The sequence below is a fragment of the Paralichthys olivaceus genome, chromosome 1, assembly GCF_024713975.1.
Source record: "Paralichthys olivaceus isolate ysfri-2021 chromosome 1, ASM2471397v2, whole genome shotgun sequence".
Taxonomy (NCBI): domain Eukaryota; kingdom Metazoa; phylum Chordata; class Actinopteri; order Pleuronectiformes; family Paralichthyidae; genus Paralichthys; species Paralichthys olivaceus.
The window spans coordinates 21,366,781-21,392,203 of record NC_091093.1 but is presented as its reverse complement, the minus strand read 5'-3'; the positions used below and the strand labels follow the sequence as shown (position 1 = coordinate 21,392,203).

At 39.6% G+C, this 25,423-nt stretch overlaps 1 protein-coding gene across 1 annotated transcript in view; it reads right to left on the bottom strand.

Moving 5' to 3' along the window:
- Positions 1-25,011, bottom strand: part of epha6 (eph receptor A6) — a 43,833-nt gene extending 18,822 nt beyond the window's left edge. Inside the window, exons 1-7 of the mRNA XM_069525174.1 lie at positions 24,404-25,011; positions 16,472-16,536; positions 9,992-10,120; positions 9,289-9,438; positions 9,028-9,189; positions 8,711-8,939; positions 177-332 (exon numbers count right to left, since the gene is read on the bottom strand). Coding sequence (XP_069381275.1) covers positions 177-332; positions 8,711-8,939; positions 9,028-9,189; positions 9,289-9,438; positions 9,992-10,120; positions 16,472-16,536; positions 24,404-24,482 — 970 coding nt within the window. The 5' untranslated portion in view covers positions 24,483-25,011. The remainder of the gene's footprint in view (positions 1-176; positions 333-8,710; positions 8,940-9,027; positions 9,190-9,288; positions 9,439-9,991; positions 10,121-16,471; positions 16,537-24,403) is intronic.
- Positions 25,012-25,423: the final 412 nt, after the last annotated feature.

Below are 25,423 nucleotides of genomic sequence, written 5' to 3'. Positions count from 1 at the left end.
CCGGCGTTCAACTTTCTTTAAGTAGAGACAACTCCACACTAGATAGTTTCATATCCATAGCAAAGGTAGATTCGGAGAGATGCCTTTTTCCCCACAGTTGAGCTTGATCACACAGCAAAAAATTTAAATCAACAAAACAAACGAAAAATACACGTTTTCATAAGTAATCCACTGACTTGTGCAAGGCAGGGTGGAGGGGTCTTTAATGGCCCTGTAGAAGCCTTTCTCACAGTGACACATGGTGGCCGCCTGGTCATGGCTGGAGCTGTGCAGAGGACACCTTGAGCATTTAGTGTTCCCGGCGAACGCCTTGAAGGAGCCAGGCCTGCAAGCTGGAGATGGAGTGAGGCAGAGGGGGGGAGAGAGAGAGAGAGAGAGAGAGAGAGAGAGAGAGAGAGAGAGAGAGAGAGAGAGAGAGAGAGAGGCAGTTACACAACGTTAATGTTCTTCATGCGACTGCATTTCCATTCAGCACACATACATTTAATTCACAGCTCCAGCTGCCTCGCTCCTCACCTGTGGTCTGACCCCATTTCCCGAGGTGCTATGAATCACTGTCACATCCTTATTAGCTCACTAAGCCACATGCTAATGGTCCTGCCCATTGTCCAGTCTAACAAATAGCACACACCTGTAAGGCACATTCTCGGAATGAAGAATGGCAAATGCAGACAATCAGACAAGTCCTAAAATAAACACGTTACAAAATTAGAGCTAAATCTTGGTACAAATGTGTAGAGGTATGCGCAAGCAGAGTTCCACTGCACCACAATCATGTTTCTTAAGTTGTAACACCAGCTGACATTTTAGACCAGCTTTGACATTACATAAATAAACACTGTGACACACTGGGTTTGGCAGATTTATCAAAAATGTTCAGAAAGTTAAGACAATAATGAAATAAGTGTGAAGATAGAGTGTGACACAAATTAAATTTTTGAGCTTCTAGTCAGATTGAACAAATCAAATATAACATTAATCTAAATAAATGCAATCTTTATTTTTATTTTATTGTTAAAATATCAAGAAACGTATCTGGATCAAACTGGCTAAAAAGAAATTGTTTTAGATCATAGTGATTATAGTTAGAGATATTAACAATGGGGGAAAAAAACAAGTAAAACATAAAAATTGGATGTAACATTTAACCTCAATGCGAATCTCTGCTGACATAAATCATCAATACAGCTTCAAGAAATACTAGAACAAGAATATCTACTGTGTGTGATATGTGTGGAATTTTTTTGAGTGCATAAACAATACATGTGTCTCAGGATTTAATGTTTTTTAGGAGTTCAGAGGGTGAATTAAGGTTAAAATGGATACAACAAAAATCTAAAGCAATGTTAAAGACTCTGGAGTCCATTTGTTGGAATCCGCAGGTTTAATAGAGTCCCCACTGTCAGATTCCCTCTAATACAAAGAGAGAAGAGTTCGCATTGTTTGTAAGGCAGATAAAAAAGAGCTATTAACATACAAATAATGCATTATAAAATTCAATTATACCTGCATTCAGTTGGAAATCTCCTGCTGACGCAAGTATTTCTCAGTTTTCATCCTTTACCATGGTCCACATTACTACTTCATTACTTCCTCCATTTTACCTTCCCCATCAATTCAACCAGCTCTCCTTTTCCTTATCGCTCCAGTTTTTCTCTTAAATGTTCAGCACTGCTGAAATCTTTTCCTTTTCTTCATCTCTATTCCCATCATTTTTCCTTCTCTCATCTCACGCCCTGCTTTTCTGTCCTGTGCTCTTTCCTTTAAGGCTTATCAGAAGATGGCTAAACCACTGCAGATTCCCTCTTTCGCCCCTGAATTATGTCAGCAGAGTACTAATGATGCAGTTATTTTATATTCCAGGAATCTCAGGGTGGTTTCATTGCAGAGTGAATTGGATGAAAATATGTGTGTGGACGGGATGATAATTTCAAAATTAGCAAATAAATATCCCCTTTATAAGACAGTCAAGACTTCATGGTATGGAGGGATATGATAAATTACGTTCTGAAATTATTATCAGGAAATGACCATTTTAGAAAAGTACTTTACTTTCTAACACATTATTGCCTCCATTGAGAAATATTAGCACTATAATACTTCTATTGATGAAAGCCTCTTCATTACACAGTGCTTAGTTTCATACTGTTTCCCATGAATGACATCCAACTGCTGCCCTGTATCCAGTACTGCACCCAGGACTCCTTGTAAAGGGTTACTGTTATACTGGTGAAATAATAAAATAGAAATTGCTCCTGGTACGAACAGTGTGAATCAATAACACAACTTACAAATTCTGTTAATAAGCCTTTAATTAAATATCTGCCGACGAGAATTCAAAGTTTATTTTAAGCAACGTAAATAATTATAATAAATTTGTGAATAACAAAGAGTGGAATTGCATTAAATGACCATGGATTAACTGCCTGTCCTTTCGGTGCTTGATAGAAAAAAATATTTTGTTCAATTTGTGGATTCTCAGCTTCAACCAGCTGCCAACTTCCAGAGACAAAACATACAATAAATAAAATTAAAGATGAATTTGATAGATAAAGAGGTCAAACAATCAGTTACTAGAAAAGACAATAACTTTCAATAAAATAAAATCCAAGAATACCATACAAGAATTAAAAACTCTCCATGGTCGAAATACTTTTTACTCATTAAATGGGACAAAAGATTAACACAGACAGAATGCATTGCCATAATCACATTGCCGGTAAGCTTTTGAGGAACCTCATTCTCTTTGTTATTACCTTCCTCTTATTCACAGCTCCTGCCAATGGCAACAAACACACACCTCTGTTTGAGTTTACAGCTACTTGCTGCTCTCTGTTATGAACTTGGAAGATCACTACCAAAAAGCAATTATAAGACTCATATTTTTTTGAAAACATTCACACGTGCACACACAGACAGATGAACGCCCACAAACACACACACACAAATTTAATGAAAGGAAATTTGGTCACTATCAGTTGTTGGGCTTTCTTATTCATGAAAGGAACAATATTGGCACAAAATACATATTCCTACTCAGAGCAGACATTGTAGACACAAAGATAAAAACACAATACCACAGACTGTGTTCTACCAGCCTTATCAACAATTATTCTAATGGTCATTTTGTCAATCAATTGATTAGTCGTCAGGCCAATGAAATGAAAGAAAATAGTGACAGTTCTACTTTTTCCTACGGCCCAATGAGACATGGACAAATGTCTTTGATCCAAAATCAATTTAGTTTTCAATTAACTTTCATACATATGATAAAGAAATTAGCACATCCTCATATTTTAGAAGCAGGCCAGAGAAATGAAAAACAATCAAATAAAAATTATTGCTTATTTATCATCAACTAATCAATTTATTTTTATTTTTTTTTACATCTCAATAGCTTGCTTGTTATTTTCGATGATACTGGCATGTCACCAGTTTTGATGGTATGGCTGGTATGGCATCTGTTCTGACTCATTTAAAAACATACATTTAGTAATTGAAGTTTATTTTCTGTGAGGAAACCTGAAATCATTATTTTGGCATTATTAGCTTATACACTTAAAATGGCAAAGGTGGAAGCAAACATTTTCTTATTTTGACATGGAGCAGATGCAGAGCTTCATTAGAAACCTGACAAATCTGAATGAGCACATAATGAAGTCAGTTTTGGTCTCCTCCACCTCCTAAGCAAACTATCTGGCTCTTCAGAGGCTACATTCTCCACTATGTTAAAAGCTAGTAGGTAATTGTGTGCTTTATTTGGTAATCTGCAGTGCATTTTGCTTTTTGTTGAAAATGTGGCTGAACACACAAAAGGGGAAAGAGCAGGAAGTGAGTAAAAACTCAAAAGAAAATAATTAGCTGAAAGATGCTACACAGCTCTGCAGAATGAAGGGGGGCTGCAGAGTTGGATGATAATTCTCTCCGGGTTCATCACTACAAGCGATCCCTCTTGAATTATACATAGTAATTAGATTCATATAAATATTGATCACAGAAGCTTGAAAAATACACTTTTCAAAGCACTTTGCAGAGCTTACACTACGGCCTCAGGTTAAGAGCATGCTTTAGATTTGGGTTTCAATAGATAAGCGACAGTAGTTTGTTCAAAGGAAGCACGTCACCTGCATCACATGTGCATGACTGTAATGACATGTCCACTAAGGACTTGTTTTTGGTTATCTAGTTGTATCTGGATTGATTGTGTGGGCGGCAAAAACCACATGAAATTAGATCCAAACCACATTCGTCGGTGTGAAATGCTTCAGTGCTGATGCCTACCGCAATGCACACAGGTGATGGCCTGGACACAAGTCCGATCCCATCACTTGCAAATTACAGGGCAGACAGTCTGTGCTGAAGATCTGATATGAGAAACGCATCTGATTTATACCTCCAGTATGAAAAACAAGGCCGAAGAGATTGTGAGTTGTTTGGGTGTGCGGAGTTGAAAATTGTCTCTTGGTTTACGTTGCCAGAAACAGATGGAGCCAGAGACTGTGTTTACCTTGGTCTTTCAGCTTTGATGTGCAGATGTGGAGTTCACAGAGAATGAGTGATGTTCTAGTCTGGCTGAGTGGCATTAAAAGCCAAAGTAAACTCAGTCCTTAATGGACAAGAGAGGGACACAGTGACTTGGTATTGACTCCCTCATTTCCTATTCTACTTTACCTGAATCTAAGTTTGCACCTTTCCTGCTTGATCAACCCTGACGACCTCTGGAGACAGCAGAGGGGGTTTCTGGGGACCTGTGACATGGATCATCATGGGGAAATTGAAAAGGGAAAAAGACTGATGTGACTCTAAAAAATGTTTGTGTGTTTGTTAGTTTGATCCTCACTACACATCTGTACAGTAAGAGGAGAGGCCAGGCTTTGTTGTTTTTGACTTTATGAAAACTATGGGACGTGTTTTCACTTTAAAAGGTATTTACTGAAACCTTTGAATACAGAAGCTTTTCCAGCTCTTGAACGTCTGCTGGTGTATTTTGCTCATGTCTGCACATTGACTGTGATTTGAATGAATAAGAAAAAAAAAAAAAGAAGACGTCTCTATTAGCCTCCCCCACAATTCATTGCCTCCTGAATATGATGCTGTGACAAAAGGATGTGGAACAAATAGCATTAGCACTATGATGTTGCCTTATCTAGGTCATGATATAACCAGCCTATCTCTGACTAATCCTCTTGTGGTTGACACTGAATGAAAGGAATAGCATATTAAAGTACTCGATTGAGATGTCAAAACAGTCTGGCAGAATGCTATTGGGGTGGAAAGCAGGGTTTGATAATTGCTGATGCCTTTGTTTAGGCAGCTGGGAGGGAGAGATGGACATGCAAGTGCAGAGCTCTGCTTATATTTGGGAGCATTGGGGTTTTCCCTATTCGCTCTCTCTCTCTTTCTCTCCCTCCATTTCTCGCTCTCTCTCTCCCCCTCTTTTGCTCTTCCCCATGCTGCCTCTCAGACAGCTTTGATCACAGCACCCTTTGAAGCAGTGTTCCAAAATGAAAACGAGGAGAAAGCAGAAGTCACCGCAAGTTCACGTCTAAACTTCCTGCAACTACTTGCAAAGTGCACATCATCATCGCAGCACAGGCTCTGCAAGACCTCTAATTGACGAGGGGAAGAAAAATCAAAGCCATAAGTCATTGATTACAAGGTCACAAGGTTTTGTTACTATTGATCAACTTTTTTAACCTAATGTTGGTGAGTTTAAAGATTCTGTTTGATACATTTTTGATGGTTATAACCTTATATTTTTTAACACAGCATAATACTGCACAGCTGAGCAAATACAGCATAGTCTTATTTTCTTTAGTCAGCGTCATCCGTGTTATTTGTGAGGGTTGAATCCTAAAGGAACAGCCATTTTAGGAAATGCACTTGTTTTCTTTCACAGTCATCGTCAGAAGATAAGATTGATACTAGTTACGCACCCGAACCTCCAGTACAGATATAGAAAACAGCAACAAGAGGGGAAACAGCTTATTTAACCTGTAAACGTATATTGTCCATAATTTCTGAATCTATGAAAGGAAACAGATTGATTTTGGTTGTAGGTCTGTTTGGATTAGATAAATACAGACATGTCTGTCTGGATATTTAATGTAATGAATATGTTTAAGATGGATGGCAAGTATCCACCTTCTCCCACTGTACAACAAGGAAAGCAAAGTATCTCTGATTTGGGTGCTAGAGTGTGGATTCACAAGGGGGTCAGGGATGGAGTCGCAGTAGCGAGGTCCCGTCAATACACATGCTCAACCAAACGCGAGTTAGACTCAGCTGTCAATCATTAGGTCTGACCCCGCTTTCATGAGATCACACAACAAATTAAAACCAAACTTCATAGAAACAGGAGCACTTAGACATAACTCATTTTAATGGGATCAACTGAAAATGACACAAACATCTTTGAGATAAAAGTTACGTAACATGTACATTTTAGGTTGGTCCCAATAACATGGAGGCAGGATTTAAGACCTATACTGCAGACAGCCACCAGGGGGCAATCATCTTTTGGGGAGCAGCCATGTCATCCATCTTTACATTAAATCGATGATTTTTATATAAAGTTATATCCATTAGATGTTCCGTAATTGATTTTCAAGGAGAACCAGAAGGTTGGCGGTTAAATTCTAGTCTTTCCCTCATAGAACAAAGTGCTGCCCATGGATGCACTGTATGAATGTGTGTGAATAGGTGAACAGCAATAAATTGTAATGTAAAGCGCTTTGACTTATATGAAACAGACAATACAATTTAAATTCATCACTATTCATGGCTGAATAAATAGAGAAACACATTGTTTTCCAAGTCAACTCCTGATGCATGAGTTACTGACCCACTCATTGCAACGGCTGCCAACATCCCCCCGACACTGATGCAGCTACAGTACAATGGATGGAGAAGCAACTACTGTCAGCGGATGACAGGGAAAAATAGATGTAGGACACATATACATATATATGAGGGACACCATTAGAGCACTGCTCCTAATCTGCTGTGACATAAGTGATCTCTTCTGACGTCTATGTCATCTAACCATATCTTCGAAATGATTGAGAAGGAGCAAGAAAAAGAATAAGTACCAAGCAGATAAAAGTGAAGAAGATAAAAAGAAAAAAATTACACCCGAAGAGCAAATAAAGGAGATATTACAGACTGTCCTACATATCTGCTGCACTAATGACTGTTTCAGTTCTCTCTGTAATAACCTGAGTAACCACATCTCCACAGGGGCACTCCATGAATTTCACCCCGACCGGTGAAGACGTCAGTAAATGTGCGAAATGTAGTAAGCAATACAGAGCACGAGTTAATTGTGATCATGTAGTATGGCTCAATTTAGTTCTCACCTTAATTACAGTATGTCTGAGGAGTCTCGTCTAAATGAAAAAGAGTTGGAGGAGTTTTAGAAAAGACGAGGTGTGAGATAAATTAGCTGTGAAACTAACAAATGGCGGCAATTAGCTCAGCTAGCTCCCAGTCTGCCTGCACAGTCTAATTGAGAAACCAGGCCAACAACTATCTGGAACAGTTGCTTTAACTTTTTTTTTCTTAATCTGTGCTGCTGACAATCGGCCACATCTCGGCAATGCTGATACAACAAATTAGAGGAGGCGTCGCATAAAAAATCCTTTTACAAAAACGGATTCAAGCTTTTAGATTCGAGAGCTTTTATGTAAATGTTAAGTGGTGAACATTTATAGTTATCTACACAGAATGCTACTTATCAAGATATTAACAGCACAAAAACAGCTTGATAACAAGAATATTACCTTTTACTGCACATGATTGATACGTCGTGGCCAAAGTACTGATTTAGAAACTCGACAAAGGTCTGGGTGACAAACGCTAATCTCTTCCTCTTCATCACATTGTTTATGGTCTCACAGAAGTAAAGAATGACAGAGAGTGAGAGTTAAAAGGAAGGAATGGAAAGGGGGGGGCAAGTGAATAGCAAACAAAGTGGACAAGAGGGGAGAGAAGATGATGAGGGGAGGTGGAGCTGAAAGGAGATGAAGAAGGATGAGGATGGAAAGGATCAGACAAGGATGAAGGATCTTCGGATGGGAGGAGGGAATAGCAATTCTGTAAAGTCAGACTCCTGCAGATGACTGGGGAGACCCTAGAGATCTGTCAGTGTGATGCAACCTCTTCTCTCTTCTCTTCTCTCTATCTGCAGCTTTATTACCTCCACCAAGGAGGTTATGTTTTCACCTATGTGCCTTGGTTTGTATGTTTGTGAGGAAGACTTCACAACAAGAACAAAATGGACTTCCATGTATTTTGGTGGGAGGATATGGGGTGGGGGGCAGAGAGGACCTCATTAAATATTTGTGCAGATCCAGATCAGTGGGGGGGTTGGATGTTTTTATTTAGATAGCAAGGACTAGAACATAAACTGTTCTTTGTACTTCATCTGATCTACCCAGTGCCTTCTGACTGCATACTATGTTGTGTTCTTTTTTGAGTACTTTATATGTTGCATACTTCTCTTTACTTATGTTTACACCAGGGATGAGAGAGAAACAGCATTTCAGTCCCATTGATGTCCTGTGCATGTGGCAGAATTAACCAAGAGTTGGCTTTGACTTTAGAGGGGTCTTGGTGGAGGTACTGACTGTTATTCTAGTTTATAAGTGTGCTACTCCAATTACCTCAAACACATACATGACCATAGAAAACATCCAAAACAGCTTCTTACCGTGGCAGTAGCCATCTGTCTCCTCATGGCCAATACTGCAGACACAGCGGCCCAATGGTACGAGCCAGTCGCCATCAGCGCCACAGTACAATTTGGGTGTGTCCCTTTCTTCTGCATTCTCCACACACGCTCCCCTCACTTCCACCAGGGAGGATGAGTCCATGTGCGGCACCGTGTCGGGAAAGGCTGCTAGGTTCCGTAAAGTGGATGGGCAGCGTTTGTAGAAGACCTAATGTGCGAAGGAGAAACGTGGGAGGTTCAAGTTCTCCTTGGCTGTAGTTCAAGCAAACACGAGTCACATCACAATGTTCACTGACCTTGACAGACACAAGAGCAATACAGGCTCCCACGTCCTGGAACGCCAGGTAGAAGCCCTTCTGTGTCACAGGCCCCACCTCCCTGACCTCCGTGTTGAGGCGAAGCACACGATCTCCGAGATCTGTCTGTGTGAAACTCTCATCTGCCGCGATGGTGTCCACCTTAAAGCCAACAACCACAACGTCATTAGAACACTTGCTACTGAATGTAACGCAGCAGAGAACTATTTTCCATGATAGGCTACACATCCAATAACTAACCTTGGCATAGTCAAGAGGCCGAAACCGTGTCGCTGCAGGGAGAGGCTCATCTGTCTGCAGATAAAACAGGTTGAAGGTTTCCTTACAGGTGCCAGACACCCAAGGAATGGAGTTACAGTCCCGCAGGGTGAAACGCAGCTCCACATAGACCTGAGTTATAATAAACATGAATAAAAACAATAATAATCATCAGCTGATTTGACATTGAATAATGAAACATGTATGGGATGTTATTATAACAATAAAGACGATGAGAGTTCACACAAACAATTGGTTAAATATAAGCATCATAGCGTTTCATCTTCAGGATAAAATATAGAAATTAAATTGGTTAAGAAAAAAGGCCAAAGAAAATTTCTGTACAAGACAATCAACAGTGAAAAGGATAAAAAACCTAGACAGGATGTTTGAACATGTGATGGTGGCGTCAGCTCATAATGAGCATCACTCCAGTCAATGTGTAAAAAAGCAGCCCTGCATCTTTGATTTCTCATGGGCCCTTGTGTATTGACTGTAATTGAAATCCGCCTCCATCACAGTGAAGTCATATTGTTACTATACAAGGTGCATCTGCCTGCCATTATTATCTCCCCATATGTTACTGTAAATAGAAGTTTGCATTCCCTCCTGTCAGTTCGACTCAGCCCGGCCTGCCATATGACTAAGACATAAGTCTGAGGAAGTGTGGTGACATGATCCAGACCCTCTGTGCTGCCTGCCGCTGGATCCATCCAGACCGCAACCAGTTGTTCTGGTTTGGCTCCATCACGTGGCAAACCTGAAAGGTGTGAATGGGTCTGTTCTGCTCGTCCATCTCTGTGATCGCATCCCACTGTGAACATATAGGAATCAAATATTGGTATGTTGGTAAGAGGGAAAAATGGACACATAGCAGTGTGAGAGTGTGAGTAACTCTATTGTCTATGATGTGACAAACAATGTTTGGCTTCACCCCTTACAACATGGTGTTAAAAACAAAGATTTTAAAATAAATCAAATAAATGATTAGCAGAAGAATAGCAGTTTTAATGTTTCCGCATGTTAAGGTTTTGATATCTATCCTATGAAACATTTTCTTCACCACCAAAATCAACACCATGTAGCTATTAAAAAATAATGTCACATCCACACAACATCAATGCTGCATCAATCTGTCTCAACACACATTCAATGGATTCAAGGTATTCCAGTGTCACACACTCTCACGTCAGGTTTTTAAGCAGTAACATAAAGTCAATAAACACAACCAGTCATTCTTGGTTAAAATCTTGTTTATTGGTACATTTTTGACACTTCATTTTATTCTGAATGATGACACATTTAGTTTCCACCGTTTTGTCTTTACTACACCTATCTATTCAGTTTTCTTTGTCTCTGTGTTACCTTGTTTGCAGCATCAGTCCTTCTTCCTGGTTTGGCCAAAAGACTTGGCTGAGGGTGGAGCCTGGTTAAATACAGAGGCCCACTAAATGGACCAGACCAAGTGCTGCATCAGTATGGGGGGGAATGGAGTTTCTTTGTACAAGTTTTATTTGTTTTTCTATTTTGTTTCCTCCTATCGTTTCCAAATGGTGTGATCAAGCAGCTTATATGTGTCCACTTTGCCTCATTTGTTAGATCAGTTGATTTTGTTGATGTCCTGTGTTTTTGTTTGGTTGATCTCTTTTAATGGGCCCAGTTTTCTACTTAATCTGCTTAATTTACATTCCTTTGTGTTTTATATGTTTGGGTGAAATACATCCTTTGCTCATTTGTCCTTTGACAGTTCCTAACAATGAGTTTCCTACCAGTATTAGCAGGAAATATTGCTATTTTGGTGAACTGAACTTTTAAGACAACAGTAATTTGTGGGTTATTGTGAGAGTCAGTGATAATATGCTATTGTGTATGCAAACTGGTATTTAATATATCAGTAGCCTTTGTGTTAGACTGCAAACTAATAACACATGTACGTATATAGTATTATTGCATGCTGCGTTGATGATGTGGTTTTAGTGCTGCTCTGTGAAATGATCAACCTGTGCATCCTCTGCTGCACGTACTGAAACCTCTCAAGAAACATGACGTTTTGGAGACGTTACAGCTTCACCAATGTTTTCAAGCTGTTGCATCAGCCAGACTCTCTCATTTGTCTACTCCGCTTTAACGGTGCGATGATCAGAGCCTCAGAAGCCCTAACGTTTATTGACAGAACTTTCTCACGACAGCAGAGATTGTGTCAGTTCCACAGCGGGACATGTAATTACTGTATATCTCAAGAGCATGAGCTACATGAAAGACACAAGAGCAGCTCTGCTGGGGTCTGTCCTGTAAAAGCCACGGGGGAGAAATACACTGCATGTAAAATGTTATAATACTATTAACTATTCTGCAAATATGTTTGATGAAAATATTATTTTATCTTTGGTAAGTGTTAGAAAATCATAGATTAAGTTTAAAATGGAATTAAATGTTGAGATAGTAACACCCCCAACTCTGTCTCTCATCAGGGGACCAGTTTAAAGTTGCATCCATATTCAGAGGCTCAATAAACTACGCAGCCACATTTAAACAAATCTAAGTGAGCATTTGTGTCTTTCTCATCAAGTTCAACATTTTAATGGCAAAATTTGGGTTAGTGAAGTTTCACTCAACTGTGCAAAACACTAATATTAACAATATGCCCAAGCTGCAAACAAACAAAAGAAACAACTCTCTGACACCATTATAGCAGCACACTTTTTTATTGGTTATCAACGTCAATTCAACATTATGGGTTGAACAAAATAACTTGAATCCTCCGACAAACATGTGATTCTCCACAATGAATGATGGGATACTAAAGGGCGTAAAAACAAACGGGCTGTGTCCTAATGTGGGTAAATGAAGACCAGATATTGTATATAGGCCATTTTTAAAGTCAATTTCAGAACAGGACAGGAAAAGTTGTCATTCCAGGATCCCTGACTGTGGACAAAGCTACTGAAGAGATTTCCACTAAGGGGGTGTCATGATCCACCCGTTATTTTCTCTGAGACACGGAAGACTAAACCTTCCTCCATGATTGCAAACTATCATTTCCACTTCACACACAGGAGATGGAGGTAAGCTAGTTTGCTAAATGGAAAACACTGTGAAAACGAATTGATCAGCATCTGGGATATAATGGAGCATTAGATAAGAGAAAATGATCCAGAGCTGCATGCCGTGCTCACACACACTCAGAAACACACACACATACACACACACACACACACACACACACACACATACACCCACACACACACACACACACACACACACACACACACACACTCAGAAACACACTAAGAGACACATAGTCACAGCTCTTAATTAACTACAGTATCTTGAATGTGCTTAAATAAAAACTAATAAAGGTGACTTGACAGACAGAATGAGTTGACCCTGAGGAAACTGAAACAACTGAGGTAGAGTGTTCTCAAATGTAAATGATTAAATAACACTTTAACCTTGACTGGAGTGTGCAAAAGCAATTAATCTTTTATTAATTAAGCTATCTAAATTAGCTCTATGTGACACCCAAGGGCCAAATGATTAATCAATCATAATTGCTGCCTCTTTCATTTGGAACTCCAGCCACCATATAACACTTTGCGTATGTCTGTATGATGTTAAGTGGACTCACACTTTCAATACAATGGGAAATATTCAAGTTAAAGCAGCAGACTCTAAAAATGGAGAGAACGTCTTGGTTTAAGATTTAGTCGTTTAGTCTGTAATATAGGCTAAAACCATAAATCCCTGTCTTAACTACAGTATATGCATAATAATTAAGTATTGTGTCCATGAATGTAATGTAAGTTTAAACAAGAGCTTTCAATAAACAGTATGATCTGTGTTTGCAGTACATTATAATAAACCATGTCTGTTATATTTATTATTAGTGCATGCAATTTCATCCGATAAATGCAATATTTCTCATGTCTGTTTTCATCTTATTTATCTGTTTATTCAATACTGTATATGTCTTCAGTGCTTTTTGCCATTTCTGAGATTCTCTGCTACTTTCTAAAAATGTAAACGCAGTAGAGGTCACAGATGAGCATTGTAAGACTGACACACTTGATGTGAAGGGAAGTTCTTCATTAGATACAGTCATACATCACATTGTTTCAGTGGCTTCCTTACAGACACTGATACAGAAACTTGGTGTCTGTGCAGGAAGCAGACTTTCTGGTTTGCATAAGATCAGCGATAAGTAATTGGCGTTCCATTATGCATACGAACAGGAGAAAATGGTGATTTGTCACTCTGTGCGCTTCAGTGTTTTAAAATGCACCCTTGGGATGTGGCATAGTTCAGAGCAGAGAAATCTGATGCGAACCCCGAGTTTGAAAGATGAGCTGTAGCCCACGCTCTCTGAGGCAATCAGGTGTGCACCTGCTAATCGCTCTGCTGATTGGCCCCGCGCTTAGCAGACTGCAGCAGACAAACCAGGTTTTAAGTACAAGGGGTGGGACTCATTAAGGGATTGAACTCACGCTAATGTGGCAACATTAGAGTGCAACAGCAGGTTTTCTGGAAATGGCGAGTAAAAAAAATGTTTGATTTAATTTTAGCACTGGATATCTGGATATCTGCAGATGATGCAAAAACAATTTTGAGCCTAATATATGGATTCATGACTTAACCCAAAAATAAAATAAAACATGTCACAATGACATATTAGAATACTGTTCGACCAACAGCTTCTTAAACTCTGCCTCCATTTAAAAATGTTAATCAGTCATACATTTCAAATTGTCATTAGGATCTTAATTCATGTTGATTATCATTTGCCCTTTGAAAATTGGGCTTGTAACTGAATTGTCACTGTAATTAATTAGGTCAAGTCAAGTTAATTTATTATGGCACATTTAAAAACAAGAGACGAGAAAAGAAATGATGAGATTAAGAGATGATGATGATGATTAAATAAAAACACAGGCATAATTGATAGAATATGAGTAAATTAATGTATTCAATACTGGATAAATTCTTCAAATTAACTAGAGAAAGAATGAATAATACAAATTAGAAAAGAAAAAGACATGGTTCAAGGTAAGAAACCATGTCTCCAACTTGAAATTCAGTTCTACAAGTTGATTATAGCTTCACCTTCAGCTACAAACTTAGCAGGCAGCAGTCACAACTCAACAACCAACACATATATTATTTTCTTTCTCTGCAGCTTTTTTCCACAGAATCAAACCAATTTGTGGTGACTTTTGTTTCCTCCTATTGAAAAACTGATCAGTATCTATAGAACACGCTGAAAAAAATAACGTGGAGCGTTATTGCATTCTGGGTGTCAATGGTTCTTGTCATTAGGTGTTAAAGAAGACATTTGGCTGTAAAGAAAGCTCACTGACACACACACCTCGTCGCACAGACAGATACTGTTGTATTAACAACATGGTGGAGGCGCTCCAACCAATTCAGAGCTGAGCTTTTGATTAAAACCAGACAATTTGTCATTGTCAGCGTAAAGGGAGGACAGAGAGAGGGAGGTGTTATGAAAATATCATTAAATCTCTGTAGTTGTGATGAATTATTGATTTGAATCTTGGTGTTGGCATATGTGTTTTTGTTCAACCAATTAATGGCATTGTTACTCCCAATAGCAAAAACCCTGTTTAGGCTGCGTGCAAAGGGAGGAGAAGCTGTTTCAATACTTGCATTTGGCCATGAAAATATATCTCGGTATTTTGTTTCTATTTATTGGTTTTGCTCCAAAGGATTTATTGCACATTTAATAATAGCCTGAAAGCAGAAGCAGTCTCTCTACCACCTCGTGTCTCGAATTAGACACAACGTTGTGGAAAAAATGATTGTGGTTGCTCAGTCCCTGCTGGAATATTCGTAAGAGTGAAATCTACAGCGTTTCCCCTCCAGGCTGAGCCTTGTAAGAATAACATGCTACAGTTAAATTAGTTTAATCTCTAGATATTATAAAGGTGAGATCACCTTTCAAATCTGGATTCATTGCACGCAGACGTACTGTCACATGTGTTCTATAATAAAACAAAAACACAAGGAGAGACACAAGAGGAAGAGTTTTATTTCACCTTGTCTCACTTGTGAAATCAATATTATAGTTTTCAGCTAAATGTGATGTAATCATTAATGGAGCAGAGAGAGGCAGAGACCAACTAAGGTTTGGCCTCATGAAAAGAGAATTGAAAAAATAATTTTTAAAGAGCTGCCACCAACAAAGGCAGCTCCATTTGCTTCTGCAGTTAGGAAAAGTTATAATTTGCCTGTTACGTTGCTGTGCGGTTTAAGAATGACATCATCACCATGAAAATGATCGTATCAACAGTTTAATGAGCCACTGAGCATCAGTCTGGTGATGTGGAGGTTGAAAGGAGGAGAACCACATGAGTTTAAAGTTATTTTTTTAGATGTTGGTGTTAAAAAACAGCTTTTCATTATCTGAAGCGAAGTCTTTAAACTAGTTAAGACACTGAAGTTGAATCCGTATTGGTCCTTGTATCTTTTGTTTATCTAATTCTACTTTTAAAGATGAGTTGATTTGAATTTTAATTAAAAAAAACTGAAATAAAAATAGTTTTCAATGTAAATAGTTTGGTGTTTTTACTTGGTCTGGTCTTGATCTGACGACTGTACTGTTCTGGCATCTTCCCTCTGCTTGTCCTGTCTCCTGTCTTCATCTGAGTTAAATGTACCAAGTGCAAATCCCATTCATGGATGAGGAAATGTATTGAAGTTTTTCTCATATAATGCAACCGACAGCGATCAACAAACATGATCCATTACAGTTGACCAGTAAAAACAGTGGAGAGTAAAAAACAGCTGACTGGCAAACTGGCTAGTGTGTTTTACTTTGTCATGTAGTGTTTGTCCTGGAAGTAAGAGCAGACACGGGTAAAGCCATATATGGAAAAGCAGATATAAAAAGGCGAATACAATTATATATATATATAAATAGACATTTTAAAGAAGAAGTGTTACTTATTACATCTTTGAGCTTATAGGATAAACTTGATCTAATCTGGCTTGAAGGGTTTGGTTTGAGTCTTTGCTCTAGTAAACCGAAAAATTGTTGTTGTTTCATTTCATTGTTTCATTTCATTTTTGTTATATTTGTTTGACTGGTCACATTCAAAATCGACAAAAACATCTTCTTACAGCACTTTTAGACATGTGAAAAGTAACTCACCCCATTGACAGGATAGGTCTTCCAGTCCAGTTCTCCCAGCACTGTTGTAGTATCCAACAGAACCACTAGAGAGAGCGGGCGGTAAAACAAAAAAGAGATTCATGTAAAATGGAGGATAAACGTTGTAAGAGTGAGAGAGCGACAGGAGAGACAGAGGGAAAGAGGAAGAGAGGGAGAGTGCCGGAGAGGTTGGGCAGTGAATTTAGAGAGAAGAGAAATGGAGGTGACAAAATAGGACGAGAGCACCCAACAGTTATCAAACTGTCAATGAGGAGCTGACAGAGCTTTAAAGCCCTTATCAGATTCAACCACCTATGAAATAACAGCTCTTAGGAGAGTCCAGGACAACACAGATCCGCCCTCCATCTATAGGTGAAGTCTGGAAGATTGGTGCTCTCCTTCTCAGAGGTCAGCAATTTTCTGTGCCGGGACGTCAAAGATGAGCCAAAGATAAATTACAGGGAAAGATCAGACTAAACGTTAAATATTTAACTTCTTTAAAACTCATTTAAGAGAAATACAGTCAGCAAATCAACATGTGTGGATGGTGACATTATCACAATGTTTGGAGTTAGCGCATAAGCACAGCTCAGTATCCCCAGAAATAACACCCATGATGGTTGGATGATTGCAAATCAGTTTACGTCCGTTACAGGAAGTACGGTGTTGTGCAGGCAGCAAGGTGATAGAGGTTGAGATGGCGAAAGGGTGTGTGGGACATCTGTCATACAAGACACTGGAGTTTTCCTCCTCTCACAGATCTGCAATCACATTTGCCGCTTTATGAATTGTAATTCATCTTTTGGAACCATGTAACTGGGCGGCTGTGCATCAGGAGGTACGGCGGGTCGAAGTTCGACTCCACCACTGTGTGTGCCAAAGTGCCCTTGGGCAAAACACTGGACCTACACACACTGCACTGTGTAACTGTGTAAATGTATGAGTGAATGGGTGAATGGCTATAAAGTGCTTTGAGCAGAATATAAAGCTTACCACAGCTTTTTTAGTTTATTTATAATTTTTCTCTCAGCACATTGAATTGACATTGAAAAGTGAAAGTATGAATAAAAGAGCAGACTTCTAAACATGAGGATTTTGACATTGATATATTTTATTTTATAAAATATTCATTTGATTAATCATTTTTCACTCAACATAATCAGGCTTTTGAGATGTTCTGACTTTCTCGTTTGGATGTAGTGTAGCACAATAGATAATCAGATCAGTTTCATGTGTGACACACGGATAAAGAGCCTGACACGCAAAGATAGACGCATGAATGGATCTCGTGATTTTCATGATGAGAGACACTCACACTCACTTCAATCTGGGTCAAGAGTGTGTTCACGTCTGTCGGCAGAATTCAGACAATGTCAGCCCAGCTCATTTTAATCACTGTAGTGTGTGTTCATAGAAAATAGTTTGGCTGCTTCTGGGATATGATCAGTTCATGTTGACCCACTGCAGCTCAGAGAGCTCTCAAAAAACTGAAGGATATTTTATATCTTTAAACCGTTCGACATTATTACCCTGGTCAGGAGAATGAATTAATTATGGCTGTGATGTCATCCTGTGTGTATTTTACATCTTTCTTACATTAGTTTTGTCTTGTTTTCTTCAGTGTTGATTTATTCCCTTGTTTAGATAAGTGCTATAGAAATAAAGTTTTATTAAATCCGACAGTGATCCTTTAAAAAGACAGACGTTTAATAAGCACATAGTTGGACGGCGTGACAGCTCCCCAAAAGTAAAGCCCGAGGGTCTCCATTGCCCCCTGGTGGCTGGCTGCAGTACAGGTCATAAACTCTGCCTCCTCCATGTTTGCGGATAGGACAGATCAAATGTTTCTCAAAGATGGATTCTGTTGTTTTAGGTAGTTCTGGTCACACGGAGGTTTGTTCTTGCTGTTTTTTCATGTTTTCTGAGACTGACGTGATTAGCTCCATTCTACGATCACTGTTCCACAAAATCTGGCAGCAAAGTGTTGATGATATTTTTGCTTCATTTTTGAATCGTGGTAGGAAATGGAGAGACGTCGCCCATCTGTATTTACAGTCTATGAGAGGCATGTTGTCTTTGTCCATGATGGGAACATACAAGTGTCACAGTCTCACACTGCCTGCTCTCTGGTCACAGCTCAGGCTCTGCATCAGTTTGATATGATGAATGTGCAATTTCCTTCGTCTCCACACAGCCGGTTAATTAAAATCTCTATCAATAAAGTGCATCCAACTTCAGGGGTCGACATTATAGACAAAACTGTCACAAATTCAGACGACACGTCATTTAAACGTACAGCGGACTCTGCCAAATCTGGACTAATTCACTGTGGTCGCTGCTGTTGTCACAATAAGTTAAGATAACAGGAGAAGATAGACTTTGGAGAGACTAAATGAAGCACTTCAATATTTACAGAGACTTCAATTAGCCTTGATCCCCTGCACCTAATTAAGGGCTAAATTTATAATAACGTAGCCGTGGCTCGGTTCAAAAGCAGGACACAGAGAGAGAGGGAGGGAGAGAGAGTGTGAGACAGAGAAGGAGAGACAGAGACATTGATTTTTGACAAAGTCAGAAAAACAATCTTTCATAACCATGAGTAATGTTAATACCATGTCTGACAGCAGCCAATTTTTTCCACCAACGGCCATCACTGTTTTCTGTTCATCTCCTATACACATACGCACACACCCAAACATACTGTGCACACACAAACACACACACACACAAACACATGCAGAAGCCTATGCACACACACTAATGTAGACGTAAAATAATTAAATTCATGCAACTATCTTTGGAGGCAGGAAATAATATATCACCCAAGATGAATTTGATACACAGATTTTCTCACTCCAAGTGCACAAACACACACCCACACACACACACACACACACACCAAATCGACCAGCATTTATCAAATCATATTACTCTTGTCGGAGTATCGTCTATGGAAACACAATAATCTACAACTCTCCTCTTTGAATTTTCTTGCCCACAGAAAAATTTTCACATTTTAGAAACTAAAGTGTGGATAGGTGATCTGCAGCAGTATATTGACACAGTTTCTTTGGTGACATGTGATAGAACAGTGATGGACCTATTTGCAGGTTGAGGTGTTCAGTATGTGAGGGAATTCATCTTTTTAACACTGAATCCTCAAACCGACCTCAGTTTACTGAATCATCTGTTCACCTGTCAGCTGTCTCCCTACTTGTTTTGCAATGAACTCACTATAAGGAGAAGACTCTTGGAAGTCACTGTATCTGCCGCTTCAAGACGTGAACTGAACTTTTCCAGAAATTCCCAGAAGGGCCTGTGAGTGAGAATGCAAATGTCTCAGTCACTTGCTCTGGACGTTTTCCGGATCTTTTCCTGCCAGCCCCGAGTTAAATGTCAAGAAAATGTCAGAGTGAGCCCATGTGAGAATGCAGCAGGGAAATTATGGAGAATTCACAGACAGTGGGGGAGTTGATGACATCACTGACACGTGGTGGATGTGAAACTGGAAGAATACAAATATCTGGATGAAAAACAGATGTGAAACACAGAGAAGATGTTGACAAAGATGTCAACTTGGAGAGACAATGAAATTCAAGCGCTTTGGAGAAAAAGAACAGTGTTGAAGAAAACAAAACAACATGATGTCTGCAGCAAAGGTCATGCGTTATGTTCTGTCTTCTTCATCACCCAGACGCCACTCCTCACCTGAATGTTCCAGACATTTCCCTGTTGTTGTGAACGCGTCTGACCCGGACAATATTTTGCTGTGTTCTTCAACTTTTAAAGAAAAAGTTCTGGGGGTTTTCTGAAATTTTCCACCTGTCATCATACTTTTTACATTACTGTTTGTGCACAGATAAAAAAGAATATATAGACAACTAGTGTGGAGGTACTGATGTCCAGTTCTTTGTTTAAACTTTAGAGAAAAGCAGACAAGCTGTGACACCTTGCTTCCAGGTTTTCTGCTAAGATAAGCTGGGCTAACCCTCTCCTGACTGTAACCTCACATTTACAGACATGAGAGTGCTATCAATCTTCTCAATCAATCTCAGCATTTACGCTGATAGTATGATGTAATAATAGTATGTATTGCAGACCTGACCTCTATTGTGTTTTAATCGTATTGTGTAAAAGCAACAAATCTTGTTTTTCAGTCAGCGGAGTGTAGGTCATGGATTTATTCCAGTTGCACCATGTGAACAATACACAAAAATACACACTATAACCTACTGTGAGGTCACACATGCATCATGTCGACTTTTTCATTTACAACCCTGACAACAACAACAGTCTTTATAGCCAACAGTAGTTTGCAGAAAATTGCAGTGTATTTCTGGATGACACCTCGCTGAAACCTGGGCCTTAGTGGAATGGAAAAGTCACACATTAAGTCAGAGTCCTAAATTACATAAAAGTTTGTCTGAGGATATTCAGGAAGACAAGCACTGGGCTGAGATCCTCTGGAGAGACGGACATTTCTGTAAAGCCTCTTGTTTCTATTTTTTGCAGTTTCCAGGATGTGGTTTCAGGGAGCCATTGTGAGGGGGGGAATCATTATTTTCTGTAGGACGTGAAAATAAAAGTCGACAGGAGCAACTAATACATCTGATTATGACACACAGATGATGTGGCCTCCTCTTATTAAAGAAGGGAGACTGTATCTGCATAAATGCTACTACTTTGTTGGGACGGAATTGTCTAGGATGTGTGAGACTAATCATTTTAAAGTACACACTAGTTAAAGAAAAACAAAAGCATTCAACTGATTAAATGATTAATTAACCATGTTTCAAGTCCTGAATGATGTGTCAGCTAAACGCTTAAAACGTCCCAGGTTTTCAACATTCACTTTGAATCATAATCTTAATAACATCAAACTTGTAACATAGAAGTTCGTCCTGTTCTGTCCCACTTCATTAGATAGATGGATTACTTTATTCATCCCCAAAGGGAAATTAGTTCGGTAATTATCACCTTACCTAAAATAAGCACAAGGCATCACATGTCCTGTGTCAACACTGATTGGTTTGTATCTGTGTCAGTCACACAATGTGCAGTTAAAAAAGCTGCTGCTGGCCTTTGAGTCACAGGCTATGAACACAGAGACTCTGCCTACAGAACCTGTTAGTATGCTAACGGTTAGCTGTCATGCTGAAGAGAAAATTTGTTTTTACTCCTTCCTTTATGAGGAGCTCAGATAGAAAAGTGCTGTGTTCATGGCATCCATGTTAAAAAATGCACTCGGTAAGTTTGCTTAGTGCTGATATGTTTGTCCCATATCCCCATGGTGCATGCATACGCACACACATGCGCAGTACACTTGAGGGGCAGTCACCTGGCAAAATCTGTTCCGTCAGACACAAGTGACTGACGACTGAAAAATGTGAGTGAAACACTTTGTTTGGTTTAGAACATAGACTGTATAGCTGTGATAGTAAGGTCCTGCTGATACACACACGCTCGACCAATCACGAGTCAGTCTCAGCTGTCAATCCTAATGTTTCACCTCATTTTTATAACATCAAATAGCTCATTAAAGGGATAGTTCACCCAAAAAAAAAAAATTCACTCATCATCTACTCACCACCGTGCCGATGGAGGGGTGGGTGAAGTGTTTGAGTCCACAAAACACTTCTGGAGTTTCACGGGTGAACAGCGTTGCAGCCAAGTCCAATACAATTGATGTAAATGGCGACCACTTCCTCAAACTTAAAATAAACATTGTAAAAAATGCCTCCATACTGCTCCTGTGGTGTCATTCAAGTGATGTAAGCCCCGACTCGAAACTGGGTCATTTACACCATGTTTTTAGCCTAAATGTCCTCTGATACCTTCCTCTGGAACCGTGTTCAGATTCACATTGCTTCTTTATTTCCTTGTATTCTACATGTATCAACTGGTCAGGACTTTCTACCTGGTCTAGCTCGTGCTTTAACACTAAGCCCTGAACCTATAGACGACCCCCCTGGTATTTTTAACTTCAGTGGGTCGCCAGCTGGAAAAGGACCCATCGTTTTAAACATCACTGAGAATTCCAATGGTGAATCTGCATCATCACTGTGTAAACTGAATGTGTACAGTGCAAGAGTGGAAAGTCAAATAGGTGCGACGATAGCTGAAGGGGTTGGGAGTTTAGAGAACAGTCGATTCTAGGACTTCACATAAACTACGTAGCTTTAAAGGAGAATTCACCGATATTTTTTGACATTATTTATTGTACAATTATCTTAATATTGACCCCAAACAACAAAACAATCCATAAATAAGCTGAAAACTGCATCTCATCTCTCTCACTTTCTCACATCCCAGGAGGGATTCACATCCATTACAAAACTCACTCTGATATATTTCACATATACAGAGCATATATTAGCCGGCTCTCGCTATATATATTAAACTTGTCTTCCCTGTGTGCATTCCCACCCCTTCAATTCAAATCTGTCACCACCACAGGCAGACAGACATCCAGTGGACACACACACACACACACACAGAAAAATGAAGTGAAGCAGGCTTTTTGACATTTGAAAATGTGTACCATAAACATTAAACATTCAGGAAGGAAAATTAAACTGACCCCTGCAAATGTGCAAAGTGGAAGATGTCAAGAAGCGATTACATTATATGGAGACCATTTACCCATGTGATTTATGTGGGGGGATAACATTATCATGTCCTGTGTTTCTCATACTTATGCAACTGCACTCGCTGCCCGTGTGACTGGAAATGGATTTTGTGGGAAATTATTCTCACATATTTAATTTCAGCCACAGTAATGAAATTCTTGTTTCTTGCAGCAAGTATAGAAACAAGAGCGTGTGAGGAATCCTCCTGGGACTGTAGAGGGGCCAGAGTTCTTAATATTTTCACCCATGAATACACGGACTCATCATAGATAGAGGCAGAGCTCAAAAGCATAGCTGACACAATACACCAGAGGCTGACATTGACTGTAACACTCAGTGGCCAATGTAGCTGTGGTGTTTTCACTTCTCATGTATTTTGAGTCTGTAAACATGTTAACGTGTGTTTTGTACATTTCTTAAGTCCAGCTGGAGTAGAGGTTCCTCAAACATCGGCATGTTCAGCTTCTTAGAGACGTTTGTGGTCAATTCATTTGTGGGCATTGAGGATTTTGGATTCACACGACTGATAAACAAACACATTTACATTTAAACCTGGATTTTGAGTTTTTTGTATTCTTTGATACATTAACAGTTAGACTGATCTACTTTAGACATTGTAAATATAGGAGTAAAAACCAAAACATTGATATCACTGTCAATGTGTGAGTTTTATACAGAAGTAATGACTTGAAGTAAATATAGATCAACTGTGAGCTCCTGCTTAAACCAAGAGAAGAGACAAGAGCAAACTGGCAGTTTCAGGTGCATGTTCAGGCTGTAAATGAATCTTTAAATGTGCTTTCTTTGTCAAATCCAGAGCTGAATAAGTATATTTTAAAGCAGAGTTGGTGTAAAACAGCAGCCACAACATTATTATCTCTGCACGTTCAGTCTCTCAGGCATGTGTTTCGTGAACTGAACAGTATCACTGATTAGGACAACAGGAACATCTCCTGAGGTTAACACTGAATATTTCTGTTCCACCAACAAATTGGGGAAAATTTTACATTTTCAGAATTTAAATATGATTTCTGTTGACTGTGACTTCAGAATGATCCAGCATGCACAGCTGAAGTAAATCCCATTAGACACCAAGTTGTAACAACATGGCATCATTTGTGAAAAAAAAACACATTCTGTAGTAATAAGATAAGTTTTTCTATAATTATACACATTTTCACGATAAATGCAAATGTTCCCCATGTTTTATGACTGCGCACAGAGGAGACTGCATTGTGTTGTGTAAGATTAAATGGATGCATCTTGTTTCCAGTCTGTGGTCGGATGTAGATAACACACTCACCTTGGTTCGTGGTTCCAGGGTCCGACAGGACACTTTTGAGCAGCAACAGAAACACAAAGGTTTTCCCACCGGAGCTCATCGTTGAGCCAGACACTGAGGTGCGCTCTGGACTAAAACGCAGCACAGACTCCGAAATGGATGAGAAGGTAAAGAGGTTTCATGAAAGAGGCTGCAGAGATCTTGCCCAGTATCCACTCTCAGAAGGTCACTGTCGGGTCCAAAGCACTTGTTTCAGTCTTTCTCTCTCTCAGGCGAGCATCCCGGATCCCTCCATGCGGAGACGGGGAGACACGCGATGTAAACAATCAGCCATTGCGCACGGAAAACCCGACGACTTCAGGTGCAGGAAGTTCAAATAAAAAATCAAAAAATCATCGTGAAGTATAGTTGCTTGTCTATCTCAAAACATCTAGAGACGCAGACTGTCCCGAAAGTGCCCAGAAGCGAACTTCTCCGGAGAGTGTTTGCGTAAAAGTGCGTAAATCTGTCATTTAATGTGTTTATCCCAAAACGAGGGAGAATCCCGGACTTCCAGCTTCACTTTCAGACACCGCATCTCTCTCTCTCTGCGTATCTCTGTGTGCATCTGTCTCTCTCTCTCTCTCTCTCTCGAACGCAAAGTCAATGCGTTCTAATCAAACTTGGTTTGCACTCCTCACTTTACATCACATTAAACGCGCAGGTTGGTCGTTTCTTCCGACAGCACCAGCAGCAGGAGAAGGGGGTGGAGGAGGAGGAGGAGGAGGAAGAGGAGACATGTGTGGGATTCTGCTCTGTTATTGATTCGGTGGAGGAGGAGGAGGTGGTGAAAGGAAATATGAAGCCATTATCAGACGACTGTTTCACTCCTGCGCTATGATGTAGGTTAGACCTGCATTGGATTATGATGTAGGAATAGTAATGTGTCTGGGGCAGTTCCTATTTATGGTGGCAGAGGAGGAAGGCGAGCAGACAGACAGATACCAGATGATACAGGGCATGGTGAGGGTTGAAGGTATACACACACACACACACACACAC